At 36.3% G+C, this 17,213-nt stretch overlaps 1 protein-coding gene across 1 annotated transcript; it reads left to right on the top strand.

Annotated features, from left to right (window-relative positions):
• The first annotated feature begins 15,177 nt into the window (after nt 1-15,177).
• Nucleotides 15,178-16,860, top strand: LOC141484198 (uncharacterized). The gene is made up of 3 exons (XM_074179283.1): nt 15,178-15,696; nt 15,756-15,977; nt 16,035-16,860. The coding sequence occupies exons 1-3, from the start codon at nt 15,526-15,528 to the stop codon at nt 16,680-16,682; spliced, it is 1,041 nt and encodes a 346-aa protein (XP_074035384.1). The 5' UTR covers nt 15,178-15,525; the 3' UTR covers nt 16,683-16,860.
• The last annotated feature ends 353 nt before the right edge of the window (nt 16,861-17,213 follow it).

The following is a 17,213-nucleotide window of genomic DNA, read 5'->3' on the forward strand; positions in this document are numbered from 1 at the left end:
TTTCATGATACTAGTGGGATAATTTTTATATTTGACATTGGTAACACTGGCCACGACAATGTGCATGCGACTGTCTGCTTGGTATAATACCATCATTTTACGCAGTGTCACTGTAATTATATTGGTTATCTGTTATTACAAACTCGCTCACAGTGTTGTGAAAACTGAGTAAGGTATTGAAGTGAAGTAAACATTAACAATGAATAAATGGCTCATGAAGTTCTGAATCAAAATATTGGACCATCAACTTCACAAAACGTAAGTAGACTTGAGCATCTTGATACTAATGAGCAACCCAAGGAAAAAATTCAAAAACCAGAAAAACTGGCAAATAACTCTAAAACTAAAAAAAGAAAATATGATGAGTCGTATTTGAAATTAGGTTTTACTTGGACTGGAAGCCCAGACGAGCCTAATCCGCAGTGTGTTGTTTGTTCTGAAATTTTATCAAAAAACTCTATGAAACCTTCTCTTTTAAAACGCCACTTTGATCGCAAAGCCTGGGAAAAACCATACTATTGGCGAAAACCTAATTTCCCCTGCTGCAGAAGAAATCGTTTCTTGCATGTTTGGAGAAAAAGAGACAAAAAAAATTAAAACTATTCCATTATCAAATGAAACAGTTTCAAGGAGAATCAATGATATGGCGTATGATACAAAAGAACAACTTGTTCGAGCAATTCGAAGTAGCCCTTGCTTTGGAATACAACTCGATGAGTCCACAGATGTTGCTGGCCTAGCCCAAGTGATCGTTCTTGTTCGTGGAATATTTGAAGATGAAGTATTTGAAGATATTTTATTTTGTGAGCCACTTAAAACATCTACAACAGGTAGAGATATTTTCAGTTTATCAGATTCTTTTTTTTTCTGAAAACCAGCTCGAGTGGAAAAACTGTGTGTCACTGTGTTTGGATGGTGCAAAAGCTATGAGCGGTCACATCACAGGGCTGGTAGGCCATATTAAAACGGTTTCAACCGACTGTAAGTTCACTCATTGTGTCCTTCACCTAGAGGCTTTGGCGGCTAAGCACCTCCCTGAGGAACTTCAAGAGGTCCTTGATCAGAGTATAAAAGTTGTGAGTTTCATCAAAACTAGGCCACAAAAATTTCGCTACTTTTCGCTACCCCAGGATATGGGGAGCCTACATGAGAACTTGTTGCTTCATCCTGAAGTATGATGGTTTTCACGGGGAAATGTTTTGTCTCGTGTGTTTGAACTCCACAAAGAATTACATATTTTTTATCGAACACAAATTGCATTTGTTATCAGTACATACTGAATTTGATTGGCTTTTGAAGCTGGTATATTTTCGAAAAACTCAACATCTGGAATTTGTTCATACAGGGCAGTATTTTTGATTTTTTTTTATGTAGCAAAGAAAACTGATGCAATGGTAAAAACAACTGTGAGCCTTTTGAAAGATTGCACAAATTTTTGCAAGATAATGAGACAAACCTATCCGATTTTACTAAACTCAAGACTCAAATGGGCCAGTACTTAAATGCACTGCAGATGCGGATAAGAGAGTACTTTCCACCTTTGGAGAAACAGTATGACTGGATACGTGACCCCTTTGTTGTTGATGCTACGGACACTAACCTGACTATTGTTGAAAAGGAGCAGCTCATTGAAGTTCCGTGTGATCCCACATTGAAAAATAAATATTTGAGTTCTGGTAATACATTGTTGAATTTCTGGATCGGTGTTGGAATGAAACACAAAGAACTGTCTAGCACTGCTGTTGAATTTCTTGTTGGGTTTTCCACCACTTATTTATGTGAAAGAGGTTTTTCAAGTTCAACATATCTTAAGAGTAAATATAGAAACAAAGTAAATGTTGAAGATGATTTAAGATTATACCAAGTTGGAACCTAATATTGATGAACTGTGCAAACAGAAACAAGCTCACCCTTCTCACTAATTTCTTTTAAAGTAAGAGCTTTTTGTTTTTTAAGGTTTGTGTGTTTTTAATGTAATAAAATATATGTAATAAAATAATGTAATAATGGAATGAAATGTATGGAAGCAATATATCTTTGTTTTCATTTGAACATGACAATTAATTGAGTTACACGTGTTAAAACTATACAAAATAAAAGGCTGACAACTCGGATCATTCTCCGACATATAGGTATTTTAGTTATTTTACTTACTGTGAAGGGGTACCCGAATTTTTTTGTAAAAACGGGAACGGTGTCTAAAAAAGTTTGACAACCCCTGGTCTAATATTATATAAATTGATTTTAAATCCCTGAAAAAAATTGAAAGATTCCGAAAATAACAGTTTTATTAAACAAAAAACTGAAATAACAAAGAAATAACATGCAAGCAACCACCAAAAAATAAATAAAAAATTGAAATATTAACAAATGCTGAAAATTTAAAAAAAATAAAAAATATTATTAACAAAAAATTAAAAATAATAATTGAAAGATTCCAAACCAAGTTACGTCACGACGTTTCGATTGTTCGGGTGAGATCGTCTTCGGGTGATAACTGGACTTATTCCTCCGAGATCCGACTATTTATAGGTCATTCGAGTGATTTCACCTATTCCCTCTTCCCTCTTTTTTCCGCTTCATTGGTTTTAACGGGAGATGACCGTTTGGCGGGAGTTGATGCTGGACTAACCCTGCACATAAGCCGTAATGAAAATACATTTGCATATTTATTTTTAATAATACAATTTGTGTATTACAACAATTGAATGTCAAAGAATTTGGAAAAATTTACGAGACAAATATGCTCGTGAAAAAAGAGTGATTCCTTCTGGTGCAGAAGCACCATCAGAACCTCAGTGGGAATATTTCCATGCTTTTCGATTTCTTGAGATGACAAGAGTTGAAATATTGGTGATGATTTTATAAATTGTAGATGTGATATTTTTATGAATTGTAGAACACATTCAGGACTGCAAAAGTATCAGAGATGTGGAGGTTGATATCCCAAATGACTGCCAAGACTGAAGAGATTTTTATACATATTTCAGCAGAACAGGCTGATGTTCATCAGGAGGATCACAGAGGTGAGATTTTTCATTTTTAAAATCGGATTAAATATGGATTTTCAGAAAAAGATTCAGAACCAGAGGCAACGAACCCAGACGAATGTGAAAATTTTGCACTAAAGACTGATTGGGCCCGTAAAAGACGAAGAGCAATAAAATCAAGTAACTTTTTATACAATGTGCAATCTTTATCATTAATTCAATTATTGCAGGTGAAAGACAAACTATAAAACAAACATCGGAAGTGGCTAATATACTTAAATGTGCCGAAAATATAGTAGCTGCCATCCAATAAAAAACGGATGGCACACCAAACGATTTATTTGGGGCCTATGTTACTTCATCCCTAAATCAGATGACAACAGATGTTGCATCTGAAAAAAGACGACAAATACGCAACATTCTTGAAAGACAAGAGTGAATGACGTATGTCATCACTTTGTGAACCATAGGCACCTATATCAACCATTGTAAATGAATACATAGCATCACAGGTTGCCAGGAGTAGGGGAAAGTCGGGAGGAGAATTATCGACAAGAAAATAATTTGAGATCTGTTTCAGATGAAAAAGAAAAACAACAAATCCGACAAGCAGCTGGTGAATCACTAGATGATTCAGATGAAAATGATTTGGAGAGATCTGTTTCAGATAAAAAAAACTATAAGATTCGACAATTAGATATGGAACTATTAGATGATTCAGCGGATGAAGAGCTGCCTCTTGCACATTTCGTAAACACAGTTGTTAATTATTCTTCTCTTCCTTCACTACAACAAGAAGTAGTCTTGAGCACTTACAAAACGCCAAATGAAAGTGAACCTTCCTGCACAACCGCAACATTGGTCATATCCAAAGTTAAGAAGACAATTTTTCAAAAAAATTCTAGTTCAAGCCGAATCTAAACCGAAACCTTAACTTCATCCGAAATGTTTGACGCTACTCCCGGTCCAAGTGCAATCCGGACAACGAGACGAGAAAAAAGTTGTGTCACGCTTGGACATACGGCCTTTCCCAAAATATGAACGACCAGATAACAGAGAAGGTAGAAAAATTACTGCCAGTATTATCACTAGCACGCCTATGAAAAGACAGTTGAAGGAGAAGTTAGAAAATGAAAGGCAGAATATTGGTGAACCTGTAGACGATGAAGACTGTCACTAAAAGATACGTTGACGATCACATTAAAGCAGCCAAGGAATCAACCTTGAACTATTTCCAAGAATTCATACGATACGTCAAAAAAAACATTGATTCAAAAAATACGAACTGCGAATCATCATTGACAAAAATGCACTGATCACTTCAGCATTGGCTGATCGATTGAGTAATGTGGAGAAGCAAATTGGTGTTATAACCGATTTGGTTGATACTTTTACTGAACAAGTTATTGAAGTTGAACAGTCAGTCGTTAAACCTGCACGTGAACAGTAGCGAACTGAATCCTCAACTTCATCACTTCGAAGAAACCATATAGCAGTAATATGAGTGATGCAAAATGGCAGATTGTGAAGGAAATACATAAGCCGGCGCGTCGAAATTTTCCCCGTCGAAAGACAATAACTTGTGGCAGATGGATCTGATGGAAATGTAACCATATGCTAAAGAAAATGACGGTCATATACATCCTCATAGTAATCAACTGTTATTCGAAGTATGTATGGTCAAGACCATTGAGAAATAAAACTGCTGATTCAGTTACTGCAGCTATGGCGAGTGTGTTGAAAGATGCGAAGCATGTCCCAAGGAACTTACAATCTGATCACGGTACCGAGTTTTATAATTCAAAATTTTCATCGCTTATGAGAGAGCACCGAATCAATCATTACTCAACATTCGGCACAAAAAGGCTGCAATTGCAGAAAGAGTCATCAGGACGTTGAAAAGTTGGCTTTATAGACAATTTTCACTTCAAAGCCACTACAGTTGCTTGAATATTCTTCCTAAAATTACCAGTCAATATAACAACAAAGTTCATCGTACCATTGGCATTAAGCCTGCAGACGTAAAACTATCCACAAAATTGACAGTTTATGCAAGATCAAAGAAGCAGCATGGAAAACGTGAAAAAATAGAATTTAAAATTGGAGATATGGTGCGAATCAGTAAATATTAAGGCGTGTTCGAAAAAGGTTATACGGCAAGCTTTACAACTGAGCTTTTCAAAGTTGTAAAAGTAAATAAAACAGATCCTATAACTTATGCGCTCGAAGATGTGAACGGACAGCCAATTAAAGGTTCCTTCTATGGTATGGAATTGAATAAAACCCATGATCCCAATACATATTTGGTGTAGCGAGTTTTGAAACGAAAAGGATGTCGTCTATATGTAAAATGGCTGGGATTCTCCGAACATCACAACTGATGGATCAATGAAAATTCATTAGTAATAGCATTATTATTGTACTTGATGAAAAATAAAGTGGAATGTAATAAATTTGAATTTCATTATAAATTTTCTAAAACTGTGGAATCTATTATTCTTCGCTGAATAGTTTCGAAATACCAAAAATCATATAAGTAATATTGTAGCAATGGATTTATTTATTTTAATAATCAACATAAAATGAAATGAATTGAATTGACAAAATAGTTAAAATCAGCAGGTAATTTCAGGGCCTATCTGGGTGTATGTCGACATACGATTAGCATGGATTTCTCGTCTCCTGAACTGCTCATCTCGTTAATTCGACTGGGCTGGCACATCCCCCTCTCCTAATCGTATAAAGCGAGAAGTTGGAGTAGTGTGGAGACGCTACCACGACCACAACCGAATCATATAAAAGTAGAGTTTCGATCCTGAACCTCACTCAGTATATGAGAGCACATCAACATGAATTCGGAAAAAATCGCCGCTGTATTAGCTAGGATATCACTTGATGATGAGAATAATTAGACGGATGATGAGTCATTGAATGGGGATGGAATGGCTCCCAACATAGAGGGAATTGTGGAAGAGGAAGTTGAAATTATAGGAGATGAGGCAGATATTGAAGTCGACGAAGAAGCTAATGTTTTGGAGCACGATGAGATTATTGAAGGGAATAGCATCGGGGATGGTGCCTTAATGATCAGCGTCCGATGGCTCAACGTCACCGACACATTAGAAGATCGACTGGATCTGTATTGTGTGACAGATGCGCACGTAAGAATCAAAACGATCAATGGTGGTATCCAGAAGTTATGTTGATGCTGTTTTCGATTTTACTCGATACGGAACAATAACGGCGGCTGGTATCAACATGTAAACACCCATGATACGGTCTCTATGATGCAGCTGGGTCAGTATTGATGTGAGGCATGTGAAAGACCGTTCACAAATTTCACAAGAGTGTCAGCATGCATAATATGTAATAGTGTCAAACCTGTTACACACTAACCGTGGGCCTTCTAGTAAAAGAAACAGCCCTTTTCAGGGCTACATTATTCATACAAACAGTAGTAGTAGTAGTAGTACGCCAGAGAATATCGTTTCACGGCATGAGACTCTTCTTCTCAGGTCTTTCATATGAATGAAAGTTGGAAAATTTCCACCTAGTAGCAGAATATGAAACCGGTTTACAGCTGAAAATATACATTTTCATTGAATAACTAGTCTATTTTCGATTTTACACGAAAAATAGTTATGACGAAAGTAGTATGAAATTGGATTTCTTACAACTGAGAATGAATATCAAATATCACCCTGCCCCAAATATCATGATCCGCGTAGCAAATTGCGCGGCTGCCATTGAAATAATGATGCAGGTGCAACCGCATCAGAATGAATGAATTGATCCACGGATTCGTCGCCACTGTCGCGGACCTGCGAATAATTAGCGGATGAAACCGCGGATCCTCGATAATCCGCGGAATCGATGAAAGTTCGCGATGTACGTGAGACATTAAATACACTCTGCTTTAAAGTTATTACGCGGCTGCAACCGCGGATCCGCGACCGTGGCGGAATGAATCACGACTTAATCCGTTGAATGAATCATAATTCGCGGAATAAAGATAGGAAACAGGGGGGCCCAACGGTGACTGGCCCAGGGTCCGGAAAACCTAAAAACGGTACTGAGCAAATCAAACCAAAACTTTTCATTATGCAGATAGAGGGGAGCGCAAGATGGGTCCAACTTGTTTGTCAACATTTTGCGTTAAATCAAATAAGAGAAAATGCAGTGAAATAAGAGAAGAATCAAGAAAGGACATTTTTACGATGTTCTAGAAGGAATTATCCTAGGATCAACGAAAAACCTATGTGTGTAGTTTAGTTACGAAAGAAAAACCAAAAGAACGAAAAGCAGCAATTGTTGATAACTCAACTCTCGACGTAGCGGGACTCTTAAATATACCATTAAGGTAAGTACAGAAACGGTACCTGTTTGTAAAAAAATGTTCCTTTCGACTTTCGGCCTCAATGAATGGCAAGTTGATAATTGGGTGAGTCGTAGTCATAATGGAATGTCTCAAGCAAAGAAAGAAAGGCCTAAAATAGGAGGAATTCTTTTTTCTCGAGTTCCTAATGTATTTATGAAAACTTTCTTGGAAAAATTAAATAAGCTGCCTTCTCATTATTGTCGGAAAGAGACTAATAAATTGTATTTGGAGCAATCCTTTGCAACTATCACTGAGCTTTATAAAGTGTACATTGATGCATGTAAATAATGTAATGAAACTGTAATGAGCCAAAATTCTCTAATTAAAATGTTAACCCTTTCGCTGCGGATAGCGCATAAAAGCGTCATTTCATTTTCGTGTCACCTCTGCGGACGACGCATTTTTGAGAAAGGTCTAGTTGTTTTGCTGCTGTAAGCACATGAATGCGTATAAACAAGTCCGTTTCTTATCCACTCTTTGTCACGTGATTTAGCCAATCGCTTGGGCAGATTTGAAGCGGCGATGAAATGTTTTACGTTTAGTAGCGCTTGGAACGTTGGAACATTTGTTGTGACGTGTTGAGACGTTTAGTATTGTTTGGAAAGCATTTGTAAAAGTACCACGGAGTACAAAACAATAAAGGTGAAATAAAACGTAGTCATTCTGGGCGAATTGTGCCGAAACAGTGATTATAGAATAAAAGGTAATTACTTTGGTTAGTGCTGAAATAATAATAATTATAATTTTTTTTAATAACAATGTCTATCCCCTTGCCTAAAAGAGGGGCATATTATACCATTGCCAAACTAGAGGAAATCCTGACGCAAAGTGACTCAGAAGATGATTTTATAGCCGGAGATGCATCGGATGATTCCGCTGACGAGATTGAAGCCGAAGTTCTGAAACAGATGACTTCACCCGCAGATGAAACTAAAGTGGAAGAACATGCAGAAGAAGAGCCAGGTGAAATAAACGAACACTTGATTTGGGAACAGGTAAACATTGTGCCGCGAAGATTCTCTTTTGACACGAGTAAATGTGGACATAATATTCCGGGTCTTTTTGTGTAACTGTTCCGAATACGATTGTTTTCAATTTTTTTTTCGGGAACGAGATAACAAATCATATAGTTAGCGAAACCAATAAATTTTATAAATACGTCGTGGAACATAAAGATCGTCTTCTGCCACATTCTAGATTGAACCAATGGAAGGACACTGACGGAAAAGAATTACATCGTTTTTTTGCTCTGAATTTTCTAATGACGCTTGTAAGAAAGCTTTAAATACAAGAGTACTGGTTTGTAAATGAGTTATTAAAAACACCTGCCTTCGGGAAAACAATGCCACTGGAACGATTTCTGGGGATCTTCAGTATGCTGCATTTTTTCGACAATAATTTGCCAAAGAACGATGATACGTAAAATTTTGAATCATGCAAGAGCGACATTTAGAGAATCTGCGCAATCGAATTTTGGAAAATCTGGAGATATAGTTATTACACTCCTTGAACCCTACTTGGACAAAGGCCATACACTGTTTATTGACAATTGGTATAGCAGTCCTGATTTATTTTTATGGTTATATGAACATTGCAGTAACGCTTGCGGAACTGTGCGCAGGACCAGAAAGCAAATGCCTAAAATGGAAGAAAAATTAAAAGGGGCGAGTTTTCCTTTCGTACTACTCGAAACAGACTAATTGCCATAAAATGGTGTGACAAACGTGAAGTATTTATGGTTAGTACAGTCCATGACAACAGTGTCGCAGCTACAGGAAAAACTGATAGAACGACAATCAGAAAAATTATGAAACCAGAGTGTATTATTGAGTACAACAAAAGAATGGGGGCAGTAGACAAAACAGATATGCTGCTAAGCTCTGTCGAAAGTGTAAGGGGAACAACCAAATGGTATAAAAAAGGATTTTTCCATATTATGGACATGGTCCTGCTGAACAGTCATATATTGTTCCAAGATGCCATAAAAAAGAAGATAACACTGGCTAGTTTTCAGATGAATTTTATTTCTCAACTGATAGAACTCAACTTAGGTGACTACGTTTACACATCAAGAAGGGCGCAAGTTCCGGCTCCATTTCGATTAACAGCTAGACATTTTCCTAAAAAATTTCCACCAAGAAATGAAAATAATTTGATCGGTAGAAAAAGATGTTTTGTTTGTACTCAGAGTAAGGTACGAAAAGAGACAGTTTATATGTGTGAACCGTGTAATGTCGGGCTATGTATAACATCATGTTTTGAAAAATATCACAAATTACGTAACCTAAAATAGATAGGTACAAAAAATCGTTTTGATTCATATTTTCATTTTGTTAAGACTTTTTTGTTGTTTTGTTCTGATTTTTTAGAATAAGATTTTTTTTATTTTCCTTATGTAACTATTTTTGTATATGTTTATTAATTAATTAATTTAAATTAAAAAAAAAGTAATACTTACTATAAAATTCAAAATATTATTCAGTTATGGAGATTATACGATTATATTTCAAAATTTGATGCTTCACTGCGGATGAAGTCTTTTAGCGCAGCACTGGGGGAAACAAAGCCAGATCGAGCGCGCCGCAGCGAAAGGGTTAAGAAACATGAACATCTCCCTATACAAACCAAAAAAAGATGAATGTGACATCTGTTGTCAATTCAAAGAGAACAATTTATCTGAAGAAGAGTGACAAAGGCATCAAAACGAAAAGGATAGAGCAAGGGAGGAAAAAGCTAAAGATAAGGAAGAAAGTTTAAGAGGTGTCCAACACGTTTTAACAATGAATCTACAAGCGGTTAAGATGTGCCCTTCTATAATGGCGAGTGCTCTGTACTATAAGCGAAAATTAGCAGTCTATAACTTTACAGTTTATAATCTGGCTACGAGACACTGTACATGTTACTGGTTTGACGAAACACAAGCCGATCTACAAGCCTCAACATTTAAATGATGGTAAACCAGTTATTCTCTATTCAGATGATTGCACTTACCAAAACTGTAACAGTATTATGGCAAATGCTCTTCTACATTTATCAAAAGAACTGAATATTTCCATCCAACAAAAGTTTCTTACCAAAGGACATACTCAAATGGAATGCGACAGTGTTCATGCAAATATTGAAAAAAAATTAAGAAACAAGAAAATTTTCTTACCAAGTGATTACTGTCGCATTACTGAAGAAACCAGATCATTACCGGAAAAATATGAGGTCAAAATGCTTTCCCATGATTTTTTTACTAATTTCAACCAGTTTATAGTGTATCAATCGATCAGGCCCGGAAGGAAACCAGGAGACCCGCAAGTAGTGGATCTACGATCAATTCAGTACACAGATGGAAAAATGTTGTATAAAGTTAATTTTGATGATGAGTACAAAGAGGTACCGCAGCGAAGAAAAATGGAAGTGAGAGACCAAAATAATTTCACAAAACTTTTTGAGGAAAGATTGAAGATTATGAAAAGTAAATTTGATGATCTTCAACAACTAAAACCTGTAATGCCTAAAGATTGTTGGCTTTTTTACGACCAATTACCACATGATTAATATTAAAAAATTAATTTTGTTCTTTTAAATACAGTACTCTCTCGCTAATCCGCCGCTCCATAATCCGACAACTACTATAATCCGCCGTTTTTTCGCAAGTTGATCCAATCTATAGACTCTCTGTAATCCGCCGGTATTGAACGAGTTTGGTTCGGTAATCCGCCGCCGCAATCACCTCCCTATCTTTTTTTTCTGGAATGTTCTATACATCGCCGTTTAGTCTTAAACAACTATGTACTCGTTAGTCCGCCACTAGGAATAAAAACGAACGGTCGCGCGTCTTTCTTTCTTGTTGTTAATTAGCAAAAAATGGCTTCTTCACCACAATCGCGATCTACTAAACGAAAGCACGAAACTTTAACTTTAATGGAAAAAATGGAAATCTTAAAGAAAGTGGATAGTGGTGTGCCTTTTACAGACATAGCAAATCAGTTTCATATTGGGCGGTCAACAGTTTACGATATTAGGAAGAAAAGAAATTAGATCGAAAACTATGTCACTAACACCGAGTCTGGAATAGGAAAACGTCAAACGATGAGAACTGGTGAATATCCACAGTTGGAAGAAACACTTTTTTCGTGGTTTTTACAAGAGCGTCAACGTCACACACCGATAACTGCTGAAGTATTGCGACAGAAAGCACTCCAGTTCTATGCAAAAATTTATAAGAAAAATGATTTCAGAGCTAGTGAAGGATGGCTTACAAAATTTAAAGCAAGATTTGGAATCAGATTGCTGTCCATAACTGGAGAGAAATTGTCCAGCAATGAGGCTGCTGTATCATCATTTCTTGAAGTTTTTATGAAAAAAATTGAAGAGCTTAATTTGACGGCGGGTCAAGTTTACAATGCCGATGAAACTGGCTTATTTTGGCTACTTTTACCACATAAAACGTATGTTCACAGAAGTGAAACGTCTGCTCCAGGCAGAAAAGTATCCAAGGAGCGGATAACCGTTATGCCTTGTTCAAATGCAAGTGGCAGTCATAAGTTGAAACTCTTAGTTATTGGAAAATCTAAAAACCCTAGGTCATTCAAGGACACAAATCTCCCGGTTGTTTATATGAGTCAAAATAAAGCCTGGGTAACCAAAGATTTGTTTTACGACTGGTTTCATCATGTTTTCGTGCCTGAGGTGAAAACATTTTTAAAGTCGCTAAATCTACCACAGAAAGCTCTTCTTGTGCTTGATAATGCTCCTGGACACGGCCCAAATGACGAATTATCATCTAGTGACGGCTGTATAAAACACTTTTCCTTCCTGCTAATTGTACGCCTCTGCTCCAACCAATGGATCAAAATGTGATACAAATGATGAAAAACAATTACAAAAAGAAGATTTTACTTAACGCCATAAGTCGAGAGGCAAACATTCCTGAAACTCTGAAAATGTTGAATATCAAAGATGCAGTTTTTACAGTTTCTGATGCCTGGGACGAAGTTGGAGAAAGAGCAATCAAATCATCATGGAAAAAATTGTGGCCTAGAATTTGTGAAGATGATGACACTTGGGAAGAAGAGGATCTAATTCCATTACAGGAATTGATAGAGTTTGCAACAAATCCTAATGCAGGTTTAACACGTGAACACGTTGAAAATTGGTTTGAAGAAAACCCAAGACATATATGAGACACATTTAACCGAAGATGAGCTTGTAAATGAATCATTTGACTCATCCTTTGATACCTCATCAGACGAAATGTCGGTACATGTAGATTGCACTGTCAAATCAGAGGACGCTTTGGAAAGTGTTGACACTTGCATTAAATGGGCTCAGGAAAATGGAATGACATACGTTTGGTTAGAAATTTACGTAAAATGCGTGATCAAGGAATTACGAAGATTTATTATGGCAAAAAACAGGCCAAAATAGACCAGTATTTTTCAAAACCTGAGTAATCAGTTACGTGTCAGTTTATTTTCTAATTTCAATTCATTTTTGTAAACCTACATACTAATACAAAATATATCTGCATATGAGTAAATATCTACATGTTTTTTTTTCCTAGACACTATAATCCGCCGTTTCCAGTAATCCGCCGATGGTCCGGATTTTATGGTGGCGGATTAGCGAGAGAGTACTGTATTGTTCTAAAATTGTTGCTAGGAGAAAATAAAAAAGTTTCTATTACTCGTAACTTCTTGTTTTTACTTTTCAATAGCTCGTAAGTCTAATTTCCTACAAATTGAAAAAAAATATTAAAAAAAACGAAATTCACAGGTTTTCCTTATTGATTTTCTTGTTAACATTTTCCATCAAAAATTTGATCGTTATTAAACATCCAAGACAGTTTTATGTTCCATTAAGGACCCTGGGTTCGTTAACGACCCACTTCAGATTTTTATTGTCAAACCTAACTTCTTTTGCATAAACAAAAGATCAAAACTTATTTCCATATTAGCATTGTGTACCTTTTGCATGCCGGGCGCTTGTTTCAGGGTTTTTTCTGGCTTCAGAGAAATTGTTGAAAATAGTATTTTTTTCTTGTGCGTGAAATGACTTCATATCGGAACTGGTAAGAACCTTTTTTAGTATTTCATTGTTTATTTTGGTAAATTAGTACAATTATAAAAGATGTCTCACAAGTAAGGTTTTAAGAAATCAAACTTCGACTGCGAGGTTGCCAAGCTGCATGTGTTTTTTTTAGTGGGTCGTTAACGACCCCTTCGGCCTCAGAAGTTCTTGAATATTTTTATTGGTTATTTTTTTAGGAAGCGCTCACTCACAGCTGTTGAGCTTTCAGAGCAGATAGAGAATTTAGAGGCAGATGATGTGATTCCAGACGGAATTGTGATATTACCAGCTTATGATGGTGATGAGAGTGCCGAAGATTCAGGAGACGAAGACTGTAGGGATCCGGACCGTCTTTGTGCAGCACAACTAAATGCTGAAGCAGAGTTCTTTTATGACAATTCCGACCTCCCAGAAGAAAGCAAAGAAGCCGCAGAAGTAATTCAGGAGACAATTCAACCCTCTACTTCTAAAAACTTATGAATCATAATATTGTAATAAGTTGGATTTATTATATTTTCCGTTGAATTTTAGATACCAAAACACATGTGTTTTCGTATGAAAAGGGAACCTTATCATCTTTCAGAAATAACCTTAAGGCCAACAGAACCAAGCCATTAAAAGGAAAAATCGTTAAAATTAACTGCTTGATGCTAAGAAATTCGATATTTTGTAACATTCAACCCCATAATTCATTTCATTATCTTTCGTTAAGGGTCGAAAATGTCATCCAGTTTGTATACCCCATTTAGAATAAAAGTCAGAAAACACTCAAACGTATAATAAATATCGCAATTTATCTCAAAATTCAACGACATGATAAAATGAAGCCACCCAAGTGGCTAATCTACATATGTTTTATTCGAGACAGGAAAAAATATCAAAAATGACCCTTGCAGTGACATCTATATATCAGTAGTAGACTCACGACATTAGAAATGTCGGGAACTAGACGTGAATTCTTGCGGACTTATTCGCCGGACCATGAGGTGGCGAAAAGAGTACCAGTCTTAGAAACAATTTCAAACTTTCCGATTGGTTAGAATTTTCTGAGACAACATTACTTACATCCCCTAACATAGTAAAGGTGGTGAGGTTTTTTGAAAAGATTGAAGTCAGTGGTGCGCGGAGATTTGGTGAATCCAGTTGAATTTCCTACGGTAGCTGGAAATTCTAGAGGAAATTTTGAGTGAATTGAAATATTGAGATATTTCAAGTCACTGTTTAGAGAAGTGACACTAATTGGGTTTTGGTAGTATTCGCGGGTTTATTCAATTTAGTGATTTAGAGATTTTTTTCGAGTTCCTGGTAAGAGTTTTTGGGGAAATAGTGGCTTTTGTTGGAGTTTTCAGGGGAGTCCGTCTACGATAATTTTGGTGAGCGTATTTTAAACAATTCTGATATATAGTGTAGATGTTATTGCATGCGTATGTGGATTATATTTTCGACTTGGCACCTAGAGTATTAATGAACATTTACCATAATAATATAACTACGAATCGGGTTCCCTTTTCATTTTATTAGGTTATTATAGGTCATAGTAATTTCCTACGTTATACAGAGGGGAGCGATTAAGTGGGTCTCTTGAGAACTTCTCAGAGTTGTATTTTAGTTGGTTTTATAGCATAGCTAGTAGAATTCAGGCAAGGCATATCTATGCCCTGAGTGAAGTTACCTCAATTTTCAAAGGAATACTCCTGTCAGTTTGTTTTAGTAGTTTACCCATAGTTTGCTCATGATTATAATTATTATAGTTATTTATGTATCAAGGGAATTAGGAGGGCCTTAATTACCGATGGCAAAGTTTGCGTCCCGAGGGCCTCTGGCCCGAGGGACAGCAATTGCCTGAGGTTATTAAGGCTCATTAATTCCCGTGGTACATAGATAATTTTATTTCTGACCGATTTCAATAAAATTTTGTTCATTTTTGAAACGGAAAAATGTACCAATTCATTACCTTCCCGGTATATTTGAATCAGGTACCGTTGATTATAGTAGAGTTTTCTTGTTGCTAGGTTGTTGCTATGTTACTTGTTTATAAACAGAACTTTGTTATCAAGCTGTGTTTGCGGTGAAAACGTGTTTTCTACCCCAAATATAATGGAGGATATTTTGAAAAAAGCAGAACAAGCAAGAGAATCATTAATTCCATCGAAAAGTGAAGCCGTATACCAAAAAGAATACAAGATATATCTGGACTGGCTGACACGGAAAAATGTTATGCCAAAAGATGTCACTGAAACTGTATTTCTGGCATATTTTCAAGAACTGGTAAGGAATTTTCTATGTTTTTCGGTAGATTTGGTAGTAATTGTGTTTATTCCTTTCAGTCAGAAACGTATAGTCCGAATTCTTTATGGACTAAATGGTCAATGCTAAAATCGATGGTGACTATACATGAGAAACGAGATATCACCAAGTTCAATGAACTACAGGCTTTTTTGAAACGGAAGAGTAAGAGTTATAAGCCGAAAAAGTCTGCTGTTTTATCTCCTAAAGATGTTATCAGATTCCTAAAGGACGCTCCTAATGATATTCATTTATTGCATAAGGTAATTTTTTCTTATTTTCCTTTTTGTGTGTATTTATTTCCTTTTTTTTTGTTATAGGTTGTTTTGATTATGGGTTATTTTGGAGGATGCAGAAGTCAGGAACTTTTGAATATGAAGATATCGGATATAGAGGACCGGGATTCCGTTATGGTAGTGAACGTACCGGAAAGTAAAACTGGTGTATCGAAGAAATTTACAGTTGTGGATGAAAAAGAGTTCTCCGCTTTGCCTTTATTAAGACTTTATATGTCTTTGCGTCCTAAAGGTATTGAACGATTTTTTTTGAGCTTCCGACAAAATAAATGTACATCTCAGCCAATTGGAAAAAACATGTTTGGGAAAATCCCCAGCAAAATCGCAATGTATTTAGGATTGCCAAACTCATCTTCCTATACGGGACATTGCCTTCGTCGCACTTCTGCTACTGCTCTAGCCAATGCAGGAGCAACTATGACTAACTTAAAAAGACACGGAGGTTGGAAAAGTTCCACGGTGGCGGAGGGGTATTTGGAGGATAGCATCGAATTGAGAAATAAAACGGCGCGTATGTTGTCTACTTTGTCATCAGAAGAGGCAGGTACCTCGACTGTAGTGAACAGAAGCTCCAGCCATACAAAAGAAGAAATTGTTTCCAGTGGCGGAAGTAATTTTCAGGGAACATTTCAAAATTGTACATTTATTATTTGTAATGACGTGAATAAATAAAATATGGTTCAGTTTTCATTTCTATTTATTTTTACTTGTGAAAGGTAGAGGGAATTATAAAATCTATAATGTCCCAAGGGAGTTATGACCCTCTTTATTGATAGCGTAACTATGACGATATAAGCTTATAATATCCCGGTCAGAAATAAATTTCTTTTTCTTTTATATAGTGTCAATAACGTTCAGTATTAATTTTTGTTCATTTAATTTTTTTCTATTGTTAATCCGATTATTCTGCCAACTTTACTCATCAATAAAGTTGGTTTGTGAAAACTTTGCTAATATTATTTCATTCCTTCAAACCCCTAAAAGACCACGCATTTAAGCCGTGGCCGAATCCAGTCTCTGAGGATATAATTGGTGGCATAACCAAGCCATTCCTCCACGAAGATTAGAAGGTAGGAAAAAGTCAACTGTTGACCAAGTTGCCTACTAATTCTCAATCCGTGTGATCAGGACGGATTTCAAACTTTTTCTGATCTGGTGGCAGCAACTCTCACGCTACCAAACTAAATTAAGAAAATAAATACC

The sequence above is a fragment of the Leptinotarsa decemlineata genome, unplaced genomic scaffold (assembly GCF_025532065.1).
Source record: "Leptinotarsa decemlineata unplaced genomic scaffold, Ldec_3_MD MMD2_tig00005002_RagTag_RagTag, whole genome shotgun sequence".
Lineage (NCBI taxonomy): Eukaryota > Metazoa > Arthropoda > Insecta > Coleoptera > Chrysomelidae > Leptinotarsa > Leptinotarsa decemlineata.